Source organism: Meriones unguiculatus, chromosome 21 (genome assembly GCF_030254825.1).
Source record: "Meriones unguiculatus strain TT.TT164.6M chromosome 21, Bangor_MerUng_6.1, whole genome shotgun sequence".
Lineage (NCBI taxonomy): Eukaryota > Metazoa > Chordata > Mammalia > Rodentia > Muridae > Meriones > Meriones unguiculatus.
Window position 1 is genome coordinate 19,551,472 of NC_083368.1, and position 21,926 is coordinate 19,573,397.

Here is a 21,926-nt window from a genome sequence, read left to right on the forward strand (position 1 = left end):
TAATAAAATGCAAGCTCATTTTCAGATGACCAAAATGTCTTTTACTTGTTTTGTGCCTTAACTAATACATTAACTAGTTGAAAACAGGTGAAGATGTGATTCCTGGCCACAATGAGCTTATCATCAAAGGAATTTTAAATGTATGATTCTGTTCCTGTGGATTCTGGCAGGGGAAGGGATTCTGATATGCCATTACTTTCATCCTACTGGCTTGCCCTGGGCTGTATGCGTGCACAGAACGAGGAGAGAAGTCTGTGTTCCATGTTTTACCGTTAGCACTTGTTGGACCTGCCATTATTCATGATTCTCAAGTTTAAACACTACGATTTTAGGATTTACAGATTGGCTTCTTAAAATAAATACTATATAGAAACAAAAAAGATAAATATGTAATGCTTTGTCATATATTTATAATTCCTTTTTCTTTTTTAGTTTTTACACCTCATTAATAGCTGTACTTGGAGGATGTGGATTTTTTAAGTGTACATTCTTTTTTAAATCTGTATATGAATCTTGATACTGCTGGCATGTTTCACTTTCCATCAAACATCCAGGCAGCCTTACAAAAGTAAGATGTGATGTGGCTGTTAAGAAACTTTAAACAGACTCACAGTTTACCAAACACTACTTGATGGTCTCACTGCTCCGGCAGAGGTGGGTTTTTTGGGTTTTTGTTGTTGTTGTTGCTACTGCTGTTGTTTTATTGTAGCAATAGGATATGTAGATTTTAGTGGGATTATTTTTTTTAAGATTTATGCATTTAATATTTATATAGCATTCTGCCTGCCTCTGTGCCTGCACACCGGAAGAGGCACCAGATCTAGCTATAGATGGTTTTGAGCCCCCATGTGGTTGCTGGGATTTGAACCTAGGACCTTTGGAAGAACAGCCAATGTTCTTAATCTCTGAGCCATCTCTCCAGCCCAAAAGAGGGCATCAATGGCTTGGAACTGGAGCTACAGACAGTTGTCAGACACCTGATATGGGTGCTGGGAACTGAATCCAGGTCCTCTGGAAGAGCAGCCAGTGCTCTTAACCACTGAGCCATCTCTCCAGCTCTGGATTTTAAATGAAGGTTTTTAATTATTTTCATTACAGAAGAAGAATTCGGGATGAACCAGGAGTACATTTCAAGATTTAGATATTATTAGCATTACACGGCCTATTGTTCCTTAGAATGCAGACTTCTACTGCTGAAGCCAGTCAGTGACGCGCACACTGCAGAACAGGGCCAGAGAAAAGAAGGTCCCTCGTGAGGTGGCCTCACTCTTGGCACCTTCATAATGATGGCTTGATGACATGGTTTTGGCCCGCAATCTAGGGGCTGTTGTCAGGAAAACAATATAGAAAAAAAATGATTAAAAAGGAGTGAGTGAGAGTCAAAAGAGCAGCAAAAATCAGGGTAGGCTAGCCTTAGCATCCCCTCTCCTTCCTACTTCAAGTACTATAGCACTTCCTGATGCTGAACATCTTCCTGAGCATCTTCAAGACATCAGGCCCAAGGCTAAGACAGGAAAATGTGGTAGTCACCATGAGGCCTTCACCTGCATGGGTTATTTCCTTCTCTTCTGCTTTATCTGTGTCTTGAGGTTTCCTGACATCATGTGGGCCCCCAATGGTGTGTGTGTGTGTGTGTGTGTGTGTGTGTGTGTGTGTATACACTGGCATGCATGTTTTTAAGTTAAGTAGTTTTTTTTTACCTCTGTTTTTCATTGATATTTTATTTGTTATTAGAACTTGATTAAACATGTGGTGGTATAGCACTCTAATCCAGCTCTGAGGGAGGTAGAGACAGGAGGATGGTGTTCAAGGCCACCCTGGCCAACTTATGGAGATCTTATCTGACAGCATTCTAAAAAGGCTGGAAGTGTAGCTCCGTGTTAGGATGCAAAACTGCGTGGAGCCCTGGGCTCCATCCTCAGGGTTGGGGGAAAGAACTGTGAACTTAGATTCTGGGGGGTTGGCTGTTCTAGTTTTTGGAGTTATTGTGAACAGATGTTGCTTTTTAAAATAAGGAATAAGAAAGAATCCATGCTATTATTTTCCCCTTTAATTAAAGAAAGAAAATTCCTGAGGGGTGGGGCAGGGGAGGGGAGAGGTTGGCTTTGGAAAGCTGTGGCTCCCTGAGAATGTACATCTGTGCACAGTTAGAACCGCTCATATAGGGGAGATGGGTGCTTAAGTACTGAAATCAAGAAAACCCCTTTGAATAAAAATATATGAACGTGCTGGTCAATGAGAAAGCATTGACGCCCTCGGGCAGAGCCTGAGGCAATAAACAGAAAAGAATAGGATTGGGAAATTGGCCCTCTGGTAACCAGATTTACAGATGACACTAGTTAAATGAGCCAACAGCAGGAAGGAAAGTGAGGACAAAGCTATCTGTCACTCTCAGACAACAATCAGGTTTTCAGTGGCTGAGCAGTGAGATGCACCCAGGCTGGGGAGTTAGAGGGCAGATATCACAAGCCTCACAACAAAATGTGCTTCAGTTGTGAGCTTAACCTTTTAAAATTAAAAGTAATCCTCAATTTGTAAAAGAATACACATAGCAGAAAACTGAAAAAAGCCCAGAACCGTATACAATGAAAGTCGGGCAGCCCCTACCCCATCCCACGACCTGACCTGAGGAGCACCCCTATGACCCATCTTTCAGGTAGCAATAACAGAAAGTCTGTGCACAAACAAGGAAGTGATGTTGTACCACACATACTTGCATTCACACATACAAGTTTATTTTTATATTAGTTTATGGTTCACACAGTATTTCACCAGAACTTGTAAGCAACCCTCTGTCCTGAGAGATTCAGTCATTTTCAACCTTGTTTCAGTTACAAACAATGATAGATTGAATAACCTTATACACACCATTTCACACTGGCATTATCAGGTTAAAAGGACAAGTTCCCAATAGTGGGTTTCCTTATGATAAAACGTGCTAGCTTTTAAGTGTAGAGTGGTGCTGAGGATCCTATGCTTCACGAGGCATCCTCTGGACCATTTCCACCAGCAAAACTGAAACTGTGTATTCATTAAAAAGTGCCCACTTCCTCTTCCTGGAGTCCCTGGCAACGACCTCTCTGCTGTCTGTCTCTCTCTGTTTGGCTGCTCCTGTAAGAGGAATCACTGATCGTTTCTCTTTTTGCCTCTAGCTTATTTCTCTTAGCATAATGTCATCAAGGTTCGCCCATGCTGGAGCATGTGTCAAAATTCACCCTATGACTAACAATGCCTCATGTGATTACCAGTGAACACTTCAGCTGGGCCCACTCCTTAACTTCTCTGAATATGATTTACAAATATCTCTTCAAGATCCCGTTTTTAAAACATTATGTAATATATATCCAGAAATGGGATTGCTGGGTCATAGACTGTATATTTAAAAATGTGTCTTCATTGTCAAGATGGCTTCCCTAGATGGGTGTCCTTTTATTCCAACCAGTACTGCATGCCATGTAATGGTTTTTAATTATTTTTTTATTTTTGACATTATAATACCATTACATTATTTCTCCCTTCACTTCTTTCCCTCCAAGCCCTCCCATACACCCCTCCTTGCTATCTTTCCAATTCATGGCCTCTCCTTTCATTGTTATGTGGTATGTGTGTGTGCTATTATCATAACCCTTATATTTACCTTGAAGTGAGTGGAATGGAGCTTCTGTTTATTTTTCAGACTATTCTAAAAGATAGCATTTCAGGCTAGAAATATAGCTCAGTTGGCAGAGTGGTTACCCAGCAGGCCCAAAGCCCTGGGTTCAGGGTTCCCAGGACTGGGAAAACCTAGCACATAACACATAGCTGTCTAATCCCAGCACTTGGGAAGTGAAGTCAGGAGGATAAGGGGTTTAAGGTCATCCTCTGCTACATAGAAAACTTGAGGCCAACCTGGGCTACATAAGACCGACCCCTCCCTACCTCCCTCCCTTCGTCTCTCCTCTCTCTCCTCTCTCTCCTCTCTCTCTCTCTCTCTCTCACACACACACACACACACACACACAAATAACGTAGTAATAGATTATTTGAACTATGGAAATGCCAACAAATCCTGAGATGGTCAACACAGAAATACTCTATTACTCACAGTTCCTAAGAGGATGGATGCCATGTCATAAGCTGAGTAGGGGCCAGGGGCAGAGTATCAGAGTAGATCAAGAGGCAGACAGAAAGGAAGGACTAGGAAAGAAAGTTTACTGTGGCAAATGAACTTAAGGAGCAGGTGAGAGGGTGAGCAGACTTTTAGGAACAGCTAGTTAATAACCCGATGGGTTCTGGGGTGTTATGTCCAGGTAGTCTATGACCTGACTCTGAGGTGCGTGGGGCAGAAGTGTGGATACTCTGGATTAGTCGGCTTGCGTTTGAAAACTGTGGCTGGGAAGGAGACTGGGAGTGGGGGGATCAAAGGAAAGGTGAAATGAGAAAGGCAGGAAGCCGAAGGCTAAATGACTCAGGCATATCAGTTATCAGGTCGTAGAGAACAAGGTGTAACTAGCTCATGAATGCAGGGCGGGTTTAATGCATCAGCTTGGTAGACGCTAGACAATGTGGTCCGTGTAGAGGCACATCTGTGCTTGCTTCTCTCTGGCTGTCTGTTCTTAACGTTCTGCTTTCCACTGGTTGGCTAGGAGTTTTTCTTACAAATTCATAGGAATTCTTTATATTTACACGTCATAAAGGCTTTTGTGTAGTGTGCATTCTTTTGGTTTATTGACTAGTTTTTTTTTTTTTTTTTTTTGTTAAGTTTGCTCCTGGTGGTTTATTCCTCCTGTGGCAATTCATCTTTAAATGTGCTTGAATGCTTGAATCAATCAGTCATTTCTTTCCAGCTTTGGGATTTTGTTATGCTTTGAAAGACTTTTATTACCCCGGGGCTATACATTTGCTTCCTGTTTTCTTATGGCGCCGTGAAGAACTGAGTCACACTTTAACCTTTGGTCCATCTGATGGAGTTAGTGTGAAGGAAAATGGGAAGGTGATGCCAGCAACGTCAGCTTAGGACCCAAAGACAAGTCCATTGTCTTCCGTACAAAAGCACTTTTCATGTTCTCGCCCACATGAACCAAACGGAGGTAAAACAGGGATGCCTGGGTAGAGTCAGAAATATGAATGGGAGGGCACAAGACTTAGCTGGTATTAACCCCCAGAATTAGAAGATAGTTTGGCTACCTGTACCAGGTACAGCTAAACATGGACAAGCTTTGGATAGCTTAAATCTTAATAACTGGATGAGAAAAGATCACAGTAGGTGATGAAAGGAATGACTGGACAAATTTAGTTCTTAGTTCCAGCTGTGTGTGCTAGCTGCTGGGGAGTCTCAGAGGTTCTCCGAGCCTTGATCTAGATTTCTGGTACATTGGTTTAGCTCACAGTCCTTCTTCACAGCTTCCTCACTGCTTACTGCCTCTTACCATTTCAGGATTGTTCTGGTCTTATCTCTCCTCCCCGCTAGGATCCATACACAGGCACTCCCTGTATTCTAGCACCATCAGCCCCCTGCCTTCCACACTCCAGAGGGACCACTGGAGAAAACCTTGTATGTGTGAACTGAATCAAACTCAACGTTTTCTCTCACGGGCCTTGACCCTCACCCAGCACAATCTGGAGGAAATGCAGATTCACCTGCAGAAAGCCCTGAGAAGCCACGTGGCTCTGCTATGCTGTCTCCTCAGGAAAAGGAAGTCATGCGTGCCGTGGTTCATCCTGTGCAAAACTCCCTAAAATTGCTCCTCCGCACAAGCGACTCTCCATATCCCTCTCCGACCCATTTAAAGAGCTCCAGATGCCTGCCTTCCCGCCCTCAGGCTGGGCTTTCCTTTGTATCTCCTCCCATCCTCTCCTTGATATCCCAGGCCGGTCTCAGAGTTTTTTGAAGATGCTTTTCACCCAGCATCCCGCAGCCCTCTTGAGGTCCAGGCACAGAAGTTAAAGGCTGACAGGCAGCAGGAGAAGGTTGTAAATACTTGAAGTTTCTCTTGCTTGCCCGCGCGATTGCCACCTCCTTGTCCTGGACAGTCAAATGTTGCAGCAGTCTGATCTACCATTCCTTTTGCTCCTGTTTACCAGAACACACTTGCTTCAGCTAAATTCATCCCTGTTTTCCTACAAGCTCTAGTTTTTCCTTTTTGTTCGTTTCGTCTTGCACAAAGTAGGGGAGTGTACAGTGCTTCAGATTCTAGCCATTTTTCAAGGCCAGCTGGGGTCCCATATTTTTCCCAAAGTATCTCACTTCCAAACAGAGCTTGGCCACACCTCCTTCTGTCACCTGGCCCTGCTGTGCTGTGCTTGCCCGCTGTCACTTCCTTTCTCTCATGCTGTTAAAGTGGCTTTAGGAAACAGAGCAGAAAGTGATGTTCCTTGCAAACTCTACCAGCTCTCTGTTTTGTGTATAACTGAGACAGGTTTTCAGAAGAGTAAATACACATAACCATCGTTTTAAAATGCAGATATAAAAAGGAGAGACTTCTTCCATCTCTAAATGCATTTTGCCTATGAAGTCAACAAAGTTCTCAGTGATTTAAATATTTTCAATTAAAACCATCATGCAACTATCCTATCTCATTGTGCGATAGAGAAGGAGTGCTTGTCAACTACCTTTCTTTCAGTGAAATTAAATACCCCAAGATTAAAAAGCAGAGCTATTCCGGTTGGAACAGGCTACAGTTCTTCTCAGCTTCCCTAACCCTGCTTTTTTTGACAACCTGATGTGTCTGCAGCACTGTGGGGCCACTGCAAACAGGTTGAGAATCTACCCAAGTTCAGCATGTTAAACACCAGCCCTGTATTCAGAATGCAGTAGTCTGTCTTGTTCAACCTCCACATTTCCCCCACACTGTCTGGGTACCTCTGGGTGGGTTTCTAATAGTTGAATTAATAGGGTTTTAAAAGTTGTCCGAATGTCTTGGAGCAATGGCTAGCCAGTTAAGAGCACCAGCTGATCTTCCAGAGAAACTGGGTTTAGTTCCCTTCACCCATGTGTAGGCTCTCAGCTCTCTGTAACACCAGTCCCAGGAGATCCAATGCCCTCTTCTGGACTCCAAGAGCAGTGCATACACACACACACACACACACACACACACACACACACACAGATTCAGGCAAACACTCATACACATAAAATACAAATAAATGAAACCTCACTAATACCATCTATTTTTAAGAGATATACTTTGTACAAATTGTTTTCTTTAACAGACAAAAATAAGAACTTGGCCGTTTGCATGAGAATTCTTTCCGCTTTCAGATAATTTGCAAAGTGCTTTGTGTTTGAGCAGAATGTGTCTCCCTGTGAATCCTGCCACGTAACCATGGAGCAAGCAATGTTTGGGCAGCGGGAGGCCTTGTTTGTCTTTTCTGTCAGAACTGTTATAAATCTGACTTAGCCTCTTTAAACACTCAGTTAAGTAGGGGCATTAACGCCCTTGAAAATACACTGATTTAAAAGTATCTCCTGTCCAAAAAAGTTATATGTTTTGATAAGCTATAAATAATTTCAGCTCAAACAAAATCTCATTTGGAGTTATTTTCCATTTTCTAAGATTTAAAAGAAAGTCAGAGGATAAATGATACTGAGAGTTACTGTGTGACCTTTTCCATGGAAAATTAGCCACTTCTTAGATTAGCCACTAAGAAGGCTGGGAAAGCTGAAATGGATGATGGCCCACAAATGACTGACAGGTGGTAGATTGTGCATGTGTGTGTGTGTTGGGGGGGTATTGCCTCCTTGTGCAGCATTCACCACAACAAAGAGAAAACACTGGAAGTTCCTCAGGGGAGAGTGTCCGGGACAGGGTTTGTGAAAATGGCCAGTCACACTCATTTGTTGTCATCCTCACTGCAGTGTTAATTCTGTGAAAGTGGCTAGGAATTTGAGTTTAGGTCACCTCTAACTTGGGTAACTTTTATAAAATACTGTGAAAGAAACAGTTCAGTATCATTAATATCTCTAAGAAAGAGAAAGAGAATAAAACCAGTGTCTGTTTAACTATTCACAATCGTAGCAGAGTTGTACCCTAAAGATATTAAACGATTTGCCAACCTAGATATTCTGCCTTCACGTTTCAACCTCCATATTTCAGCCGGTGTGCTTAACTGCTCAGCCATTGCTCCAGACAAACGCGCGCGCACACGCACGCGCACGCACACACACACACACACACGCACACACGCACACACACACCATTCAGCATGGCAACACTCCCTTCTGACAAGATGTGTACCAGAAAGGGAAGACTCTGAGGCTATGATGGCTCATTGCCTCCATCTTTCAGGATACATGATTTCCTAAGTCAAAATTAGTATTTTGCAGAATTCCATTGTGAAACACCATACTTGTTTAAAGACAACAATTAATTCAACAAAAGGGCATTGCTAATACCATATGAGATCTAAGACATACAAGACTCAATAAGAAAGCACTTATTGCTGGCAACAAAGCAAATCCAAAACTAAAATGATCTAGAACACATATGCAGTCAATCCCGTGGGAGCAAAAGTCTGCCCTCTGATGGAGACCCACTCCTGAGACTTCTCTGGTGTAATTCTAAGAAGGTGGGATCCTGTTACTCCTTTTACCTCCAACCTCTCTGCGAGGTGCATTGGTCCAGGTTCCACAGAAGAGTCTGTGTTTCTGTCCACTTATTTGCCAAGGCATTTTTTTGGTCCCAGGGGCTCATTACATCTGTGGCTGAGGAATCCCCAACTGCATCTCTAAACTCTGGGTGTCCTCCCTGAACTCCAGGCTAAAGCCCAATGCCAGTCTCCACTTGGGGGCATTTGAAGTTCACATGCGCTAAGCTTCTGATTCCAGCCCTCACTCTGCTCCACTTCCTACACACTTACCAGGCAGATTCCCTCAGTCCACTTAATGGCAGCCCCATCTTTCAGAGTTACTCACTGAAAGATGAAACACTGGTTTGTTGTGATACCTCTATTTTTTTTTTTTTAACTATTCACAACTGACTTTGAGATCAAATGTCGGCTCTACCTCAAAACAGATGGACTTTACTGTCAACGCTGAAGTCTGCTCTCATCCTCTCTGGGCTGCCGTAAGCAGCGTTAAACTGGGAAAACCCTGTATCCACAGCAAGACAACATCCTCTCCCAACTGGAGAAGATGATGTCCCTCCTCTGTTCAAAGCTGCCAAGCCCCTGTCTCCTCATGAGAGGCATCCTTGCCACTGTGTACAAGGCCTAGGAGGCCTAGCCCTGTGGCCCTGCTCTCTGCTCACCTGCAGACTTGTAAACTTTCATCTTGGCCCCAGCAGACTAGGCTGGGTTAGTCAATGCTACATCTCTGTTCACCAAGAAGACTTTCTGGAACACAGTACGAACGTCTGTTAAATGAATTAAGGCAAACTCTATGCACACTTCTTATCTCCATAAGTTTTTGAGTTTTAAGAAATGTCTGGCTTCTCATCTTTATTAACGTAAGCTGCTCTTAAATATAGGTTTACATGTGCTGGACAGGATGGCGCACACCTGTAATCCCAGCACTCAGGGAGGCAGAGGCAGGTGGATTGCTGTGAGTTTGAGGCCAGCCTGGTCTACAAAATGAGTCCAGGACAGCCAAGGCTACACAGAGAAACCCTGTCTCAAAAAAACAACAAACAAACAAAAACAAAAAGAAGAGAAAAAATATAGGTTTATGTTAATTGACTTGCCTTTGAATGGATCATTTTTGGTGAATGTACATATGCCAACAAACTCCGTCACTTCTAAACTTTACTCTTCCTTGTTAAGCCGCCTTAAACTCTGTCTGTTTAATTCTTCCTTAGCATTCTGCTGAATAAAATTGGCAAGGATGTGCAAAGACCTCCTCAGCAGTGTGATTTTATGCTTGCTATCAGAGTAGGCCTTGTTAAAGATTTGTAGGTTCTGATATGGGATGGAGGAGGCTGGAGGATTTAAATAATTCCTTTAGCAAAGACAGCAGCAGGGTCATCCCGGCAGACAAAAAGAGCTTCATCAAACCTCAAGCTGTAAGTGAGACACAGTCATGTTTGGGGAATCAGATATTCTGGGTTCTCCAAATGGACCTGTTTTCTCATGTCTGACTCTTCATAGAGTCTTCTTTGTCAGTAACAAAGACCTTGGTAAGGGTCTCAGTAGGTAAGGTCTCAGCTGAGCTTGGTAAGGTCTGAGCTAAGCAAAGCTCTGACTGAAATGGAGGAGAGGGAGGAGACCAGAATTGAAGTGTTTTGCAAAGGGGTCATTAGTGTAAAAATAGTTTTAAACATCCATGAATGTTCACATGACTGAAATCCATTTGAAATTGTAATTTAGTGTAAGTAGTATGAAAAACATTGCTTTTTCTGAAGGAAATCATTTTTTGAGACAATCATTGCTCAACCCGGTAATTCACATTCCTGTATGAGACATGAGTACAGAGGCATATCCCTAGGAGCTTTTAGAAAAAGCTTGGCACTGTTATGTCCCCAACTCTCAAATACTAAGATTCAACCTGACTAACTCCTTCCTTAATTGTAACTCTGGCTTCTGAGAAATTGGCCACATAATTTTAAATGGCTCTAAGTAACAACATTTCTGTTTCACATCTCCTTTATGCCTGTCCAAACAAATTGATTTCAGTATAGAACCAGACAATGATTGGATAATATATACTAAGATGAAGGATGCTACAGGGTCAAAGAGGAAAGGGAAAAGCCCCATCTAATCTGAAGGGAAGCCTGCCCCAAAGATAGGATTGTTTAGGATGACAGTGACAATAAACGATCATATGCAGGTCCTAGATGCTTTGTGTGTGGTACCTCACTTCATCCTCCTGACAAAGGTTTCAGGTGCATTGAGTTCCTGTTTCAAAGAACCAGATGACAGTAAGTCTTTTTGTCCATCCTCATACATACTGCAGATGGTGTAGCTGCAATTCCAAGCCGGGAAGTCTGGTTCCTGAACCCTCGCTCTTAATCATGAGTGGTAAGACAAAAGGCCTCAAGGCTGAGGTTGGTATTCTAGCTACACTGAGGGAGGAGCATAAAACAGCGTGTTCACGAACAGGCATCCAGGTCAACACTCGAAAGTTATGGCAGAAAATGACACACTAAGTGTGGGCCCTGTTTGCTGTAGGGTTTCATCCTAGAGGAAAGGAGAGGATGTTGAAGGTTTAAAGCAGTACAGAAAAATAGTCAGGATTGTGTTTCTGAATAACCCCTCTGGCCCTGCTAGGAAAAATGGATGTGAAATAGAGAGAACATGAAGGTCCAGGCTACCATTAGGAAGTCTTTTCCTTGTGCTCGGGAAGAAATGAGTGCTAAACCCAACCAGTAACATTAATGACAGGAAAGAAGAGAGAAAGTTAAAAGCCACAAAGGGAAACTGAAAAGTCTGTATTGAGAATGTGCCAACAGCACATAAAAGGAAATAGATAATGATGTTCCTCCATTTGCCTCACTTCCTTTGAAAGAAATAACACTCGATGTTTTTAAAGACTCGGGGATAGTATCCAGATTAGGCAAATACAGTTCAGCTTTTCAGCTACAACAGATAGATAAACACCATTTTACAAGCACTATTTGTTGAAGGATAGATATGAAGATTAAATCTTTTACTTTACAAGACATAAAACATAATCTTAATTCTACATTTTAAAGCAAGAGTTTATTGCAATTACATATATCTATTCTATCTTTAAAACATTTTGAGGGGTGAGGGGAAACCATTGAAAATCAAGGACCAGACAGTACTGTGATTCAAATGCTTCTTATCCTTTGCATATACAAGCTCAATTTATCAGATAAATGGATACATTTGACACATTACTACTTTTCAGCAAAATCATTTTCTCATTTAGTGATAGTTCAATTAACTAAATTCTTAAGAAATCAGTTTCCTCAATGTTTTTAAAGGATAATGTTCAGCAGTAGAGTAATAATTAAGATCAATGTTAACCACCCAAATGAAATCAAGACTCTAAAAATATATATTTGAAAATAGTGTACATTTGTGGGCATTGGTGTATATTAGTGAACAGTTAAGGCAAAGAACTATTTCAATAAACAGGTTAAAGTTTATCAAAGTCTAAAATATATTTTAAAGTGAGTGACAGAAAATGATTTCAAAAATAAATTTCTGTGTTAAAGAGTTCATTAGAAAAACATCATACGAATATAATAAAAAATATTTTGATTCATTAAATGTGCAAAGATAAGAGTATTCACATGGATTCATTGTTTTTCATCAGTTTGTTCTGAAAAAGACACACTAAACATGAGTGACAGGTTTTTTTTTTGTTTGCTATAAGTCCATTTTTATGACTGAAATGTTCTTAGACTTATAGGTTACATACAGTAAACTAGATTTAAAACACATTTATTGTATAATATCAAAACCTTCTTAGTCTTTTTTAAAAATCATAAAAGAAATAAAATTAATTATGCCACTTACATTCAATATCCTATAAGTAGGTAAACAACCTTTGAAATCTACATTTTACACTTTGGTCATTTAATTCAGCATGTGTTTAGCTTACTCTGGTAATTTAATTATATTAATAATAGCTTAATGGTCATTGTATTTACCTGAAAACAAAAATATCATGTTTCATATTTTTAAAATACTATCTTACTCCTTTTAAATAATTTTTTACAATGGGTACATATTTGAACATATAAGTAGACAAGTCTGGAAAAATTTTTATATATTTTTTTTCTTTGAACTTCTGAGGATGAAATATAAGCAATGACAATTTAGAATTAAAATGTATAATATTTGAACTATTATTTCAAAATCCATCTTAATAAATAAATTTATTCTGGAAAAGTCAACCTCCTAGGAAGTTGGCTCCTCAACAATAGTATTGCTCTGGCTATAGGATTGGCTTTCAAAATATAAATAAATGCTTTTTCCCCACCATGCCTTTTCCCAAGGAGGCTTTACAGTAGTCTAGCACCTTACGTTAAAAAGTATTTTGCATATTAGAGCAGAGGGAGATGATAAAGCAGGTTTCACATCAGGGGTCTAACAGGCAATAAACAGTGAATGAATTCATCGCCACTAAACCAGAGTCTTTGGGGTTACATTACTTTCCAGTTTGGAGGGGAAAGAGACCCACTATGCTACCACACTGGAAGGTATTTTAAGGCCGTATTCTACACTGCGTGAGTCAGTTTAGCTATACACATTGTCCCCCTCTTTTTTTTTTGAGAGTGAAAATGCTTTAAGTGCTTCCTGGCCCAAAGAAAACACCACAGTTGTTGGCTCTCGATACACAAATAACTGTTGCCTGAAAAGACTGATGGATTTTCAAATATGTATGTTTAGCCCTAGTGAGAATAAAAGTTGCTTACATTAGAATTCAGCTTGCTGAATAATTTAGTTTTTTAATTGTAAAATTTAATAAAAATAGCAGGAAACTTTTCCACTACGAAAATAAAGCATTTTCTAATATAATGTCTAATTGTCAATATTTCCAGGGCTTCCAAGCATTCCCTGTATAACAGCAACAAGGGAGTCCTTTTTTTTTTTTTAAGATGTTTTCAGCTTTATTTTAAAAAGCTGTAAAGCTTAAAAGGACATGTTTAGCCATAGGAAAGGAATATAAACTCAGGCATATGGTAAAGGGCTTCAGGAACTCGTTCTCTTACATAGTGGGTGCTTGCAGAGCTGAGCACTAACAAGTTATGACTTGAAATTCTTGGGTCTAATCATCATCTTGGCCTGCTTGAAAGAGGACTTGTACCCACCAGGCTGTGACTGGCTTATACCAGGCCAGGTGCCCCAAAAAATCCCATTACGGACACCTCTGTATTTCTGGTGATAATATTTGCCATTTAAGTTTGCAGAGAGACATGCATCGAACCACCAGCCTGAGCTGTAATAGAGCCCACAGTTCCCAGAGGGATACCGGTCATTGTCTCTGTCTGGAGTGGTGAAAAACTTCAGGTCATGGTTATAATGTCTACTGAAACGCAGGGCGTCCCCTGCTGTGCCATTATATTGACCGATATGCAATCGGTATTTGAGAAACTCATTAGCCACGTAAAAATGATCATACAAGGCATACAGTGTGAGACCGTTAAAGTCTTCAAGATCTATTCTCAAAGCCATTTCTTTACTCTTGGACAAAAGGTGAATTTTATCATTTCCCAGCCAAAATTCTCGCTCAAGGTTTCCAAAGCCTGCTTTGTAGTCCTTCCATTCTCTGGTGAAATCGGTGCTTCCATCAAGGCGAGCCTGCAGCACAGTCCAGCCTCCCCCCGCGGTCTCCATGTCACAGTATACGTCAAAGCTACTGTTTCTGGAATCAGGTGTAACTCTGTAGGTCCCACTGTTTCTTTTTCCTATTGCATAGTACTCAGAACAATCTTTGTATATTAGATGTTGAACTGAAGGAGGAAAGAAAGAAAAGCACGGGTTTGTTAATCAAAGCCAGACATCTGAAGAATTTCTAGACTTTACTTGGCAGTTTAGTTGACGGTGATAATAGAACCTAGCTCTGATGTACTCACCTCAACCTGGTTAGCGGATGCTAACTAAGGCCTCAGAACGTAAGCAAGGTTTAAGGAGACCAACCACCTCCAGAAACTCTGCCTGCAGAAACACCGTCACATTTTCACACAGAACCCACACATCAACCTTATGATGCCGGGATTACCACCAGCTTGCTTGTAAAGTTATTTTTTTTTCTCAAAGAAGATCAAGGACTTTTCCCACGTCAAGTAAGTGTTAAGTGGCAGAGCTAGGACATAAAGTCAAGTCTGCCTGCTCTCGTAACCATTGCATTTCTCTGCCCAAGTCGCCTATGAACAAATTCTAGACACGGTCAGCAAGTATAGGATATGTTTCAAACGAAGCGTCAACCTTCAGTGCACAGCATTGCTTAGAAACTCACTCTCATTTCCCCTGAGAACTATAAAAAGAGGTTCAAGTTGGTTGTTTTATTTTAAGTCTTCCCCCAATAAAAAAAGCAATGTTACCCTGAATTTATTATTGAGGAAGATACAGTCGGCCAATATTTCATAGTTTGGTTTTTGAAGAAGCAACAGGGTAACTATACCCAGTGTAATCAGTTAATGGTTTTGTGGAGGTCAGGGATCAGCTGTTTGTTCCCAGTTGACTTTAATAAAAATCTGAGTCAGGTAAAGAAAGTTTAATAATGTAAGATATTTGTGAGGCACAAAAATCTATTTGTGTGTCTTTAGAACTCAGAATGTTCATTTCCTAAAACTTTTAGGAGAAGAATAAATAATAGGATATTTTTTTGTATCGTTACAAGTTACTGTGCAGTGTCATATTTAATATACGCCTTATGGTGTCACTTAAAACATGAATCTACCTGGATTGTTAGTGACAGTAGCCCTTGACACAGTGGCCTACCATCTCCAGGAGATCCCAAATGAAAGTGATCTCTACTATGTCTCAGGAACCTCACAGTCAGGATGAACAGATCCACAGATCCTAACAGAGAGGTGACCTCCTAGCGTGTGGCAACCCCATCCACAGATGTCCTAGGAATCCAGAAACTGTGGCCAATATGGACACAGGAGGCTGTAGGGATTGTGGTCTTAAATTGTATTAACCTTAATTAATTGGGATGCTGAGAATGGATGTAAGTCTCAAACCCCCCAATTTTCCATTCTCAGTAGATGTTTGGGAACGGAGCACAGCAGATTGTTTGTGAAAGCCTTACAAAGACCATGAGCTGCTCTGAGAAGGGGTCAGCAGCCACCCAAGACCTGATTTCCACGGACCTAAGTAAACACAGCCGGGAGCCTTGCCATATCTATCCTGTGTTCAAACAAACATTGAGACAGGCTAAGCGCAATAGCCAGGGAGGAATCAGCTTCCACTTGTGTGTATGTCAGCTGGCAAGGAGGGTCCAGAGACAGCAAGTGGGCTCTAACTAAGTACACTAGGATTTCTGTAATGAGGCCATTTACCTCAGCTGTTGTCTCATTTGAGAAAACAGGTGGGTTTTTTGTTGCTTTTTTTCCCCTGCCATAACCTGACAGACGAAAGGCTTATTAACCTGCTCTCTCGGGTTAATGTTTATGGCCACTATCTGGCTATACAGCGTTCACGAACAAACGGAGAGAGCCTCCTTCCACCTACCTGGCTGTGACTGGAACTGTTCTTGGCTGGAGCACTTGGAGCACTTGCCGTCCAGACTGTTGACTACAAAGGTTAGATTTGCCACTTTGTCATCCACGTAGTTCTCGATGTTGTTCTTATTCATGACGTGGAGCATCTCCAGGTGCCTGTGCATTTCCTGGACCTCTTCCTTGGCGTTCTTCAGCTCCAAGGACAGCTTGTTCACCTGACTCTCCAGCTCCTCCACCCGGTTGTCCTTCTCCGTCGTTTCTCCATGCCAGCCAGCCTCTCCGTGGTCGTCAGCCAGCAGCTTGCAGTCCTGGCAGGACTTCTTCAGACTGTCCACGGCTTCCTTGAGGGTCTGCACTTCCTTGAGCACCTCCTCCAGGCTGCCGAACTGGCGCGGGAGCTGGAGGGTGAGCGTGGGCAGGGTGAGCTGGAAGGGGCACTGGCTCCCCTCGCACTTGCCGCTGCCCTCCAGCCGCACGGGGCAGGCTGCCTGGGCGCTCGCATCCTCCAGCCGCTCGGTCAGGTTGAGCGCTTCGGCCGCTCGGCAGGCAGCGAGGATGGCGGAGCTCAGCCAGAACCAGCCCGGGAGCCTCATCCTGGCAGTGCGTGCCGCCCAGCCCGACGCCGCGCTTTAATAGAGCCGCGGCCGCCTGACTCAGGCTTTCTGTGTTCCCAGAAAAGGGCGGGCGCATTTGCATCACAGTCTCAGAAGCGGTGGCGGCCCAGGAAGAGGAGGAGGAGAGGGTCCTCAGCAAGTGCCTCTGGCCAAACGCTGTCATCCCTTGTCAGTCAAAACCACGCACAATAGAATGCCTGCCGTGGGTGGCACGCATTGTGTTCAAGATTCACCGTCTTGGTTTTTAATGAAGCACAAGGAAAGTCTTGCTTAAAAAACAATTGTAATACAAATGCTCGAAGTAGACCACTTAATTCCACTAGCTGGGAAAGAATTTGAAAGTCTAAATTTGTCTGTGAGCTTCTTCCCGCTACATGTAACTGAAATGGAAACGATTCTGTTTCCTTACTAGTTTGGGGCATCAAAGACCTGTTTCTTTGAAGGCTAGACTTTCCGCAAATTCTTAAGTACTTACAGTCGCTTTTAATCAGCTCATTAAATGATGTGTGTGTGTGTGTATGTCTGTGTGTCTTGCTGTCTATCTCTGTGTGCAAGGGAAGAAAACTAGAAGAGGAAAATAATGTTGCATTTTCTCCTCTGACAGCGTAGGATCTATAATTGTCAGCGCCCCAAACACTTGGAAGCTCATTACTCTATCCACAGCCTTGGCTGTCCTTCCTCATTGCTGAGCTCAGGAGCTGGGGCAGGGAATCTGCCTCCTTGAAATTTATTGTGCATGCTGGCCTCTCCTAAGCTTTCTTTCCAAAAAGGACGTTATTGCTTAAAAATTATTTCAACATTACTGACACAGATAATTCCAAATTATTTATTTGTACCAGTTAAGGCATTCTGTAATCCGTCTATTTATTTAGACTGGGTCTCAAATAGCTCAGGCTGGCCTTGAACTCTATCTTCCTGCCTGTTCCTCCTAATTGCTGGGATTACCATTGCATCCAGCTCATACTTACTTCTCTAAACAGATTTCCTAAGATTATTCTCTCCCGCCTCTTAATTCTGTCTACACTTCCCTATTCAAGTTCTCAAAATATGTCAGGTTCACTCTCAGTGTTTGAGGTTGTGTTTCCTCCTGAGTGCTCAGAAGCCGGGGGTGCTAGTGCTCACGCCACCTCCAACTGGCCATAACGGGCGTTAGCTTGGCTGAGCCCTCATTCCTGTTACAGCGCGGGAGTTTAGACATTTCTCCCTCATACAGAAACAGCCTACACAGACTTTCTAGTGTTGGGGGAAATGTGATGCATAAAAGGTTTGTCAGCTGCACCTTCTGCCTCGCTCTCTTCTATCATTTTGTCTCTCTTCAGTCCATGCAGTATATTCAAACCAGCTTTAGACCAAAAGTGTAACTCCACTTTAAAATATCTCATTTCACTTCACCCCCCTCATCCACTTTCAGATCATGATATGATATTCCCTAGTTGCAAGGGAGAATTAAACAAATGGGTAATTTTAAAGAGAAAAAGAATAACAGATTAAAAATTACCCTGTGAAGTGGACCTAAATAGGAGTGGATTCTTGCACATTGCTAACAAGCTAAAGCCCGCATCTGAGTCTACCAGTCCAGAACTTATTCTAATTACTGTGTAGTGGACACCACGCTAGAGCATGTATGCGACACGCTTACCAGCACCTCATTCATCCACCCATTTGCTCATCATACTCTAAGGATTCTTTCTGAATACACAGCCCTACTCCTGAGGACTTAAGCTACACTAACAAGCAAATCTAAATAAGGACAGCAACAACAAAATGCCTTTCCTTTCTTAAAGATACTGAAGGGCTCATATTTTCCTCATGACATCTGCCAGGGTGGACTTAGGGCCTTCCAATGAAGTCCTAAACAATCTTAGAATTTTCTCAATGTGACAAAAGCACAGCTTTCTGACTCTTGACATGGGCTCATTGTTCATCTGTTCGAATGAGGGATTTGCTCTCTGGGGGTTGCAGCTGACTCTTCAGTTCTCAACACACCATCTAATTATGGGCTAGTGTCATAGCTCTACCTAAAAAGCTTGCGTGCCTTTGAAAACAGGCTGCTGTCTGACCAGGGGGGGGGGCACTTAAAATTCTCAAAGTGAAAGTAGAAAGCTGCTTTGTTTACCAGTTTCCTTGGCATTGATATGTGATCTTCAGAGATTCTCAACTTAAACAAAACAAACAAAAACAAAAACAAAAAAACATTGCCGCCAACTAGGTGTGGTGACATTTACCTAGGAAGATCCCCAATTCAAGGAGAGAGCTACACAGTAAGATTCTATCTCAAAATGCAACTAACCGTTAGTCTCAGATGACAAGGCAGACACTAAGGAGCTACAGGAATGAGGCTCAGTCCACCCCTGGAGCCAGTAAACCCCTGGGGTAGAGTGCTGTGCCAATGGCTGGGCAGGACGCTATCTCCACTGTAACCACCTGTCCACGCAGTTAAGCAGTGAAGGGACTCCCGCAGTCAGCAATGAGTGGGTGGTTTTATGGTTCTGAGAAGGCAGAGTAGGAAGTCGGTCCCGAGCCTGACTCCAAAGTCTGTGTCCTTTCTGCCACACAGAGACACATCACTGGGTCCTTGATGAGGGTGGCCAAGTGCTGGTATCAGGGTATCAGCGCTTAGAGCAGTTGGGAACCAGGGGAAGTTTTTAAACAAAGATGTAAATCCCTCTCCCTATAGGATCAGTAAAGCTTATGATGCGAAAGAGTATAGAGCAGAAAAAAAGCCAAAGATTTGCTCTTAAACAGCCTACAGTATGAATACAGCCATCTAACAACCAAAGATTTACTGTTAAATAGCTTATAGTACATATACAGCCATCTGCTTTTTCATATAATCTGGAGCTCAGTTTAGATGTCAGTGGAAGCGGAATATTTCACAGGAGCCTTGGGATGTCCACTAGCCCGCGCAATGCCTTGTTGTAAACCCTACACCAAAGTACCTGGAGGACCCAGGAGGTTCGGGCACCATTTTGTCTCATTTATTGTCGTCTAGCTAAATTTCCAGAGACTTAGAGAAATTGATATAACCAATAGTGAGGCAACTGGACATATTTTTGTCTTATATTGGAGATTAATATTAATTTCTTTTTTTGTATTCTTGAAACAAGACAAACAAAATATAAACTAAGAAAAACAAGGTGTGGCTTTTGGCCCCTTCTCTTCATGCCCTGATAGTTGTGGTAGATACATCCCTATAGGCACCACAAGTGCGGAGTCAGCAAATGTTGTGATGAATCAGATACCCTGAGCGTTAGGTTTCTGGAAATCTGGTCCCATTAATTTTTTTTTCAACCAATCAAAATATAGCCGTGTGTGTGTGTGTGTGTGTGTGTGTGTGTGTGTGTGTGCTTCTCTTTAAAGATATCTTATTAAGCGTATCTTGTTGATGTGGGACTCACAGCTAAGAGACTGTATAATAAGTGCCTGGCGGAAGCTGGGCTGGTGATCCTTCTGCTCTTCATGCGGCGCACCACAGCCTCCTTAGGCTTCCAGACAGTCCTTCAGCACCCTGCTACCACAAAGCCCACGCGAGTGTTAAAATCATGGCACCCGGCCAAGTGAAGGCAGACTAGGAATACTGTGTCAGCCAACTCTCTATGTGCCCCTAAGTGATCCGTAGATTGTAGAGTTGTAATACAGCTCTGAAGTGCCCGCTGCTGTGTGCATGGTCATCAGGTTGGCAACACCGGGATGCTCAGGAAGCTTTGAGGTGGCCCTGGACAAATGTTGATTTTCAGGGGACTGGGAGCCTGCTGTTGTCGGGGACCATGGGACCCCCAAGCTTTTCTCTCCTCTTTCACTTCCAGCCAAGAGGGGGATAGTTTTCACCACTCTCTGCTCCATCAGTGAAGGGCCTGAGACCCCCGGATGACAGGTTGGTTATCTCATATGGAACACTAACACACAGATTGATAATAAATTTTACTTACTTGCTTTTATGTATGTGGGTGTTTTGCCTGCGTCTGCACACCTGGTACCCTGGGAGGCCAGAAGAAGACATCAGTCCCCCTGGAGCTGGAGTTATGGTTGGATGTGAGCCTTCATGTGAGTGCTGGGAACCAAACCCAGGTCCTCTGAAGAGCAGCCAGTGTTCTTAACCACCGAACCATCTCTATCAGCCCCACAAATAAATTTTGGTGCATGGACAAACTTTTGACGATGGAATCCATGAATAACTGAGGACTATACATTTTTATAAAACACATGGCTTTCAATTCTTGAAACGTTCTTTACATTTTAAAGACAATTAAATTGATTTTTACCTGTTTTATCACTTGCATTCTTTAGAGCTTTGTTTTGTTTACATTTGGCATTTTGAATACTATATTCATATGAATTTATATAATATATAACATATAGGCACACTGTATGTTATATATAATATGCAATGTGTTTGTTATATAGTTTATGTAAGTTAGATTGCAGAATTTAGCTTAAAACATTACTTCAGAGCCAGGCATGGTGGTGAGTGCCTGTAATTCCTGCACTCAGAGATGCAGAAGTGGCCGGATCTCTGAGAGTTTGAGGCCAGTCTGGTCTACAAATTGAGTCCAGGACAGCCAAGACTATACAGAGAAACCCTTGTCTCAATCCCCCCCCCAAAAAAAGAAAAAAACCAAACAGTATTTTAGTCCATTGCCTAGTTATGGAAAAATAAAAATATCAGACTAATTCTGTGCTAGGGAATAATTTATGCAACATTCATGCCTGACCTTATACTCCTAGAAATTGACCTTTAAAAAACTCCAAACTCTTTGAAATATACATCAGCGTGTGAAGCTTTATTAACTCGAAAAGGTGGTGTCCGCCGTTGCTGAAAACTAAGGAAACTGAAGGAAACATTGTATTTTTAATACCCAGTGTTGAAACCGCGCTGATGGTGCCCCTCCTAAGTCCTTCAAGGGAGACCGTTTCTAAATGTTTTTCTAATGTAACATTCTGAGGTGAAGCATTAACTGACTCTGCTTCTGCTTTGATGTTATCTGTAAGTGGTACTACTTCCTGTTACCCAGGGTGGCGGGAGAAATCACTGGCGATTGTTATCAGACGCTCCGGGACAACCCCAAGCTTGTCTCCCCCTAACCTGGTTGCTGTGGCCTGCCACCACTCCCTCTGCTCCTGTATTCAACACAGACTTGTTCCGATCACGTTTGCGTGTATGAAAAGGGTGTAATTTTTGATTGTTGAGACAGATCAATTGCAGTGATGGCTGCTGCATACAAAAAGATAGACACAAGCTTTACCAGTCACATATAAA

At 42.3% G+C, this 21,926-nt stretch overlaps 2 protein-coding genes across 2 annotated transcripts in view; one reads left to right on the top strand and one right to left on the bottom strand.

Moving 5' to 3' along the window:
- Ccdc146 (coiled-coil domain containing 146) overlaps positions 1–21,926 on the top strand; it is a 113,087-nt gene that overhangs the window by 24,483 nt on the left and 66,678 nt on the right. The window lies entirely within an intron of this gene.
- On the bottom strand, positions 11,592–16,707 carry Fgl2 (fibrinogen like 2). The gene is made up of 2 exons (XM_021650486.2): positions 16,066–16,707; positions 11,592–14,339 (listed from the first exon to the last, which is right to left on the bottom strand). The coding sequence occupies exons 1-2, from the start codon at positions 16,646–16,648 to the stop codon at positions 13,633–13,635; spliced, it is 1,290 nt and encodes a 429-aa protein (XP_021506161.1). The 5' UTR covers positions 16,649–16,707; the 3' UTR covers positions 11,592–13,632.

Bases quoted from the DNA above. Each gene is read 5' to 3' on its own strand.
- Fgl2 (XM_021650486.2), bottom strand. From the start codon at position 16,648: ATGAGGCTCCCGGGCTGGTTCTGGCTGAGCTCCGCCATCCTCGCTGCC. The intron at 14,340-16,065 runs GTAGGTGGAAGG...TTCCTCCTTCAG, and splicing joins ACAGTTCCAGTCACAGCCAG to TTCAACATCTAATATACAAA.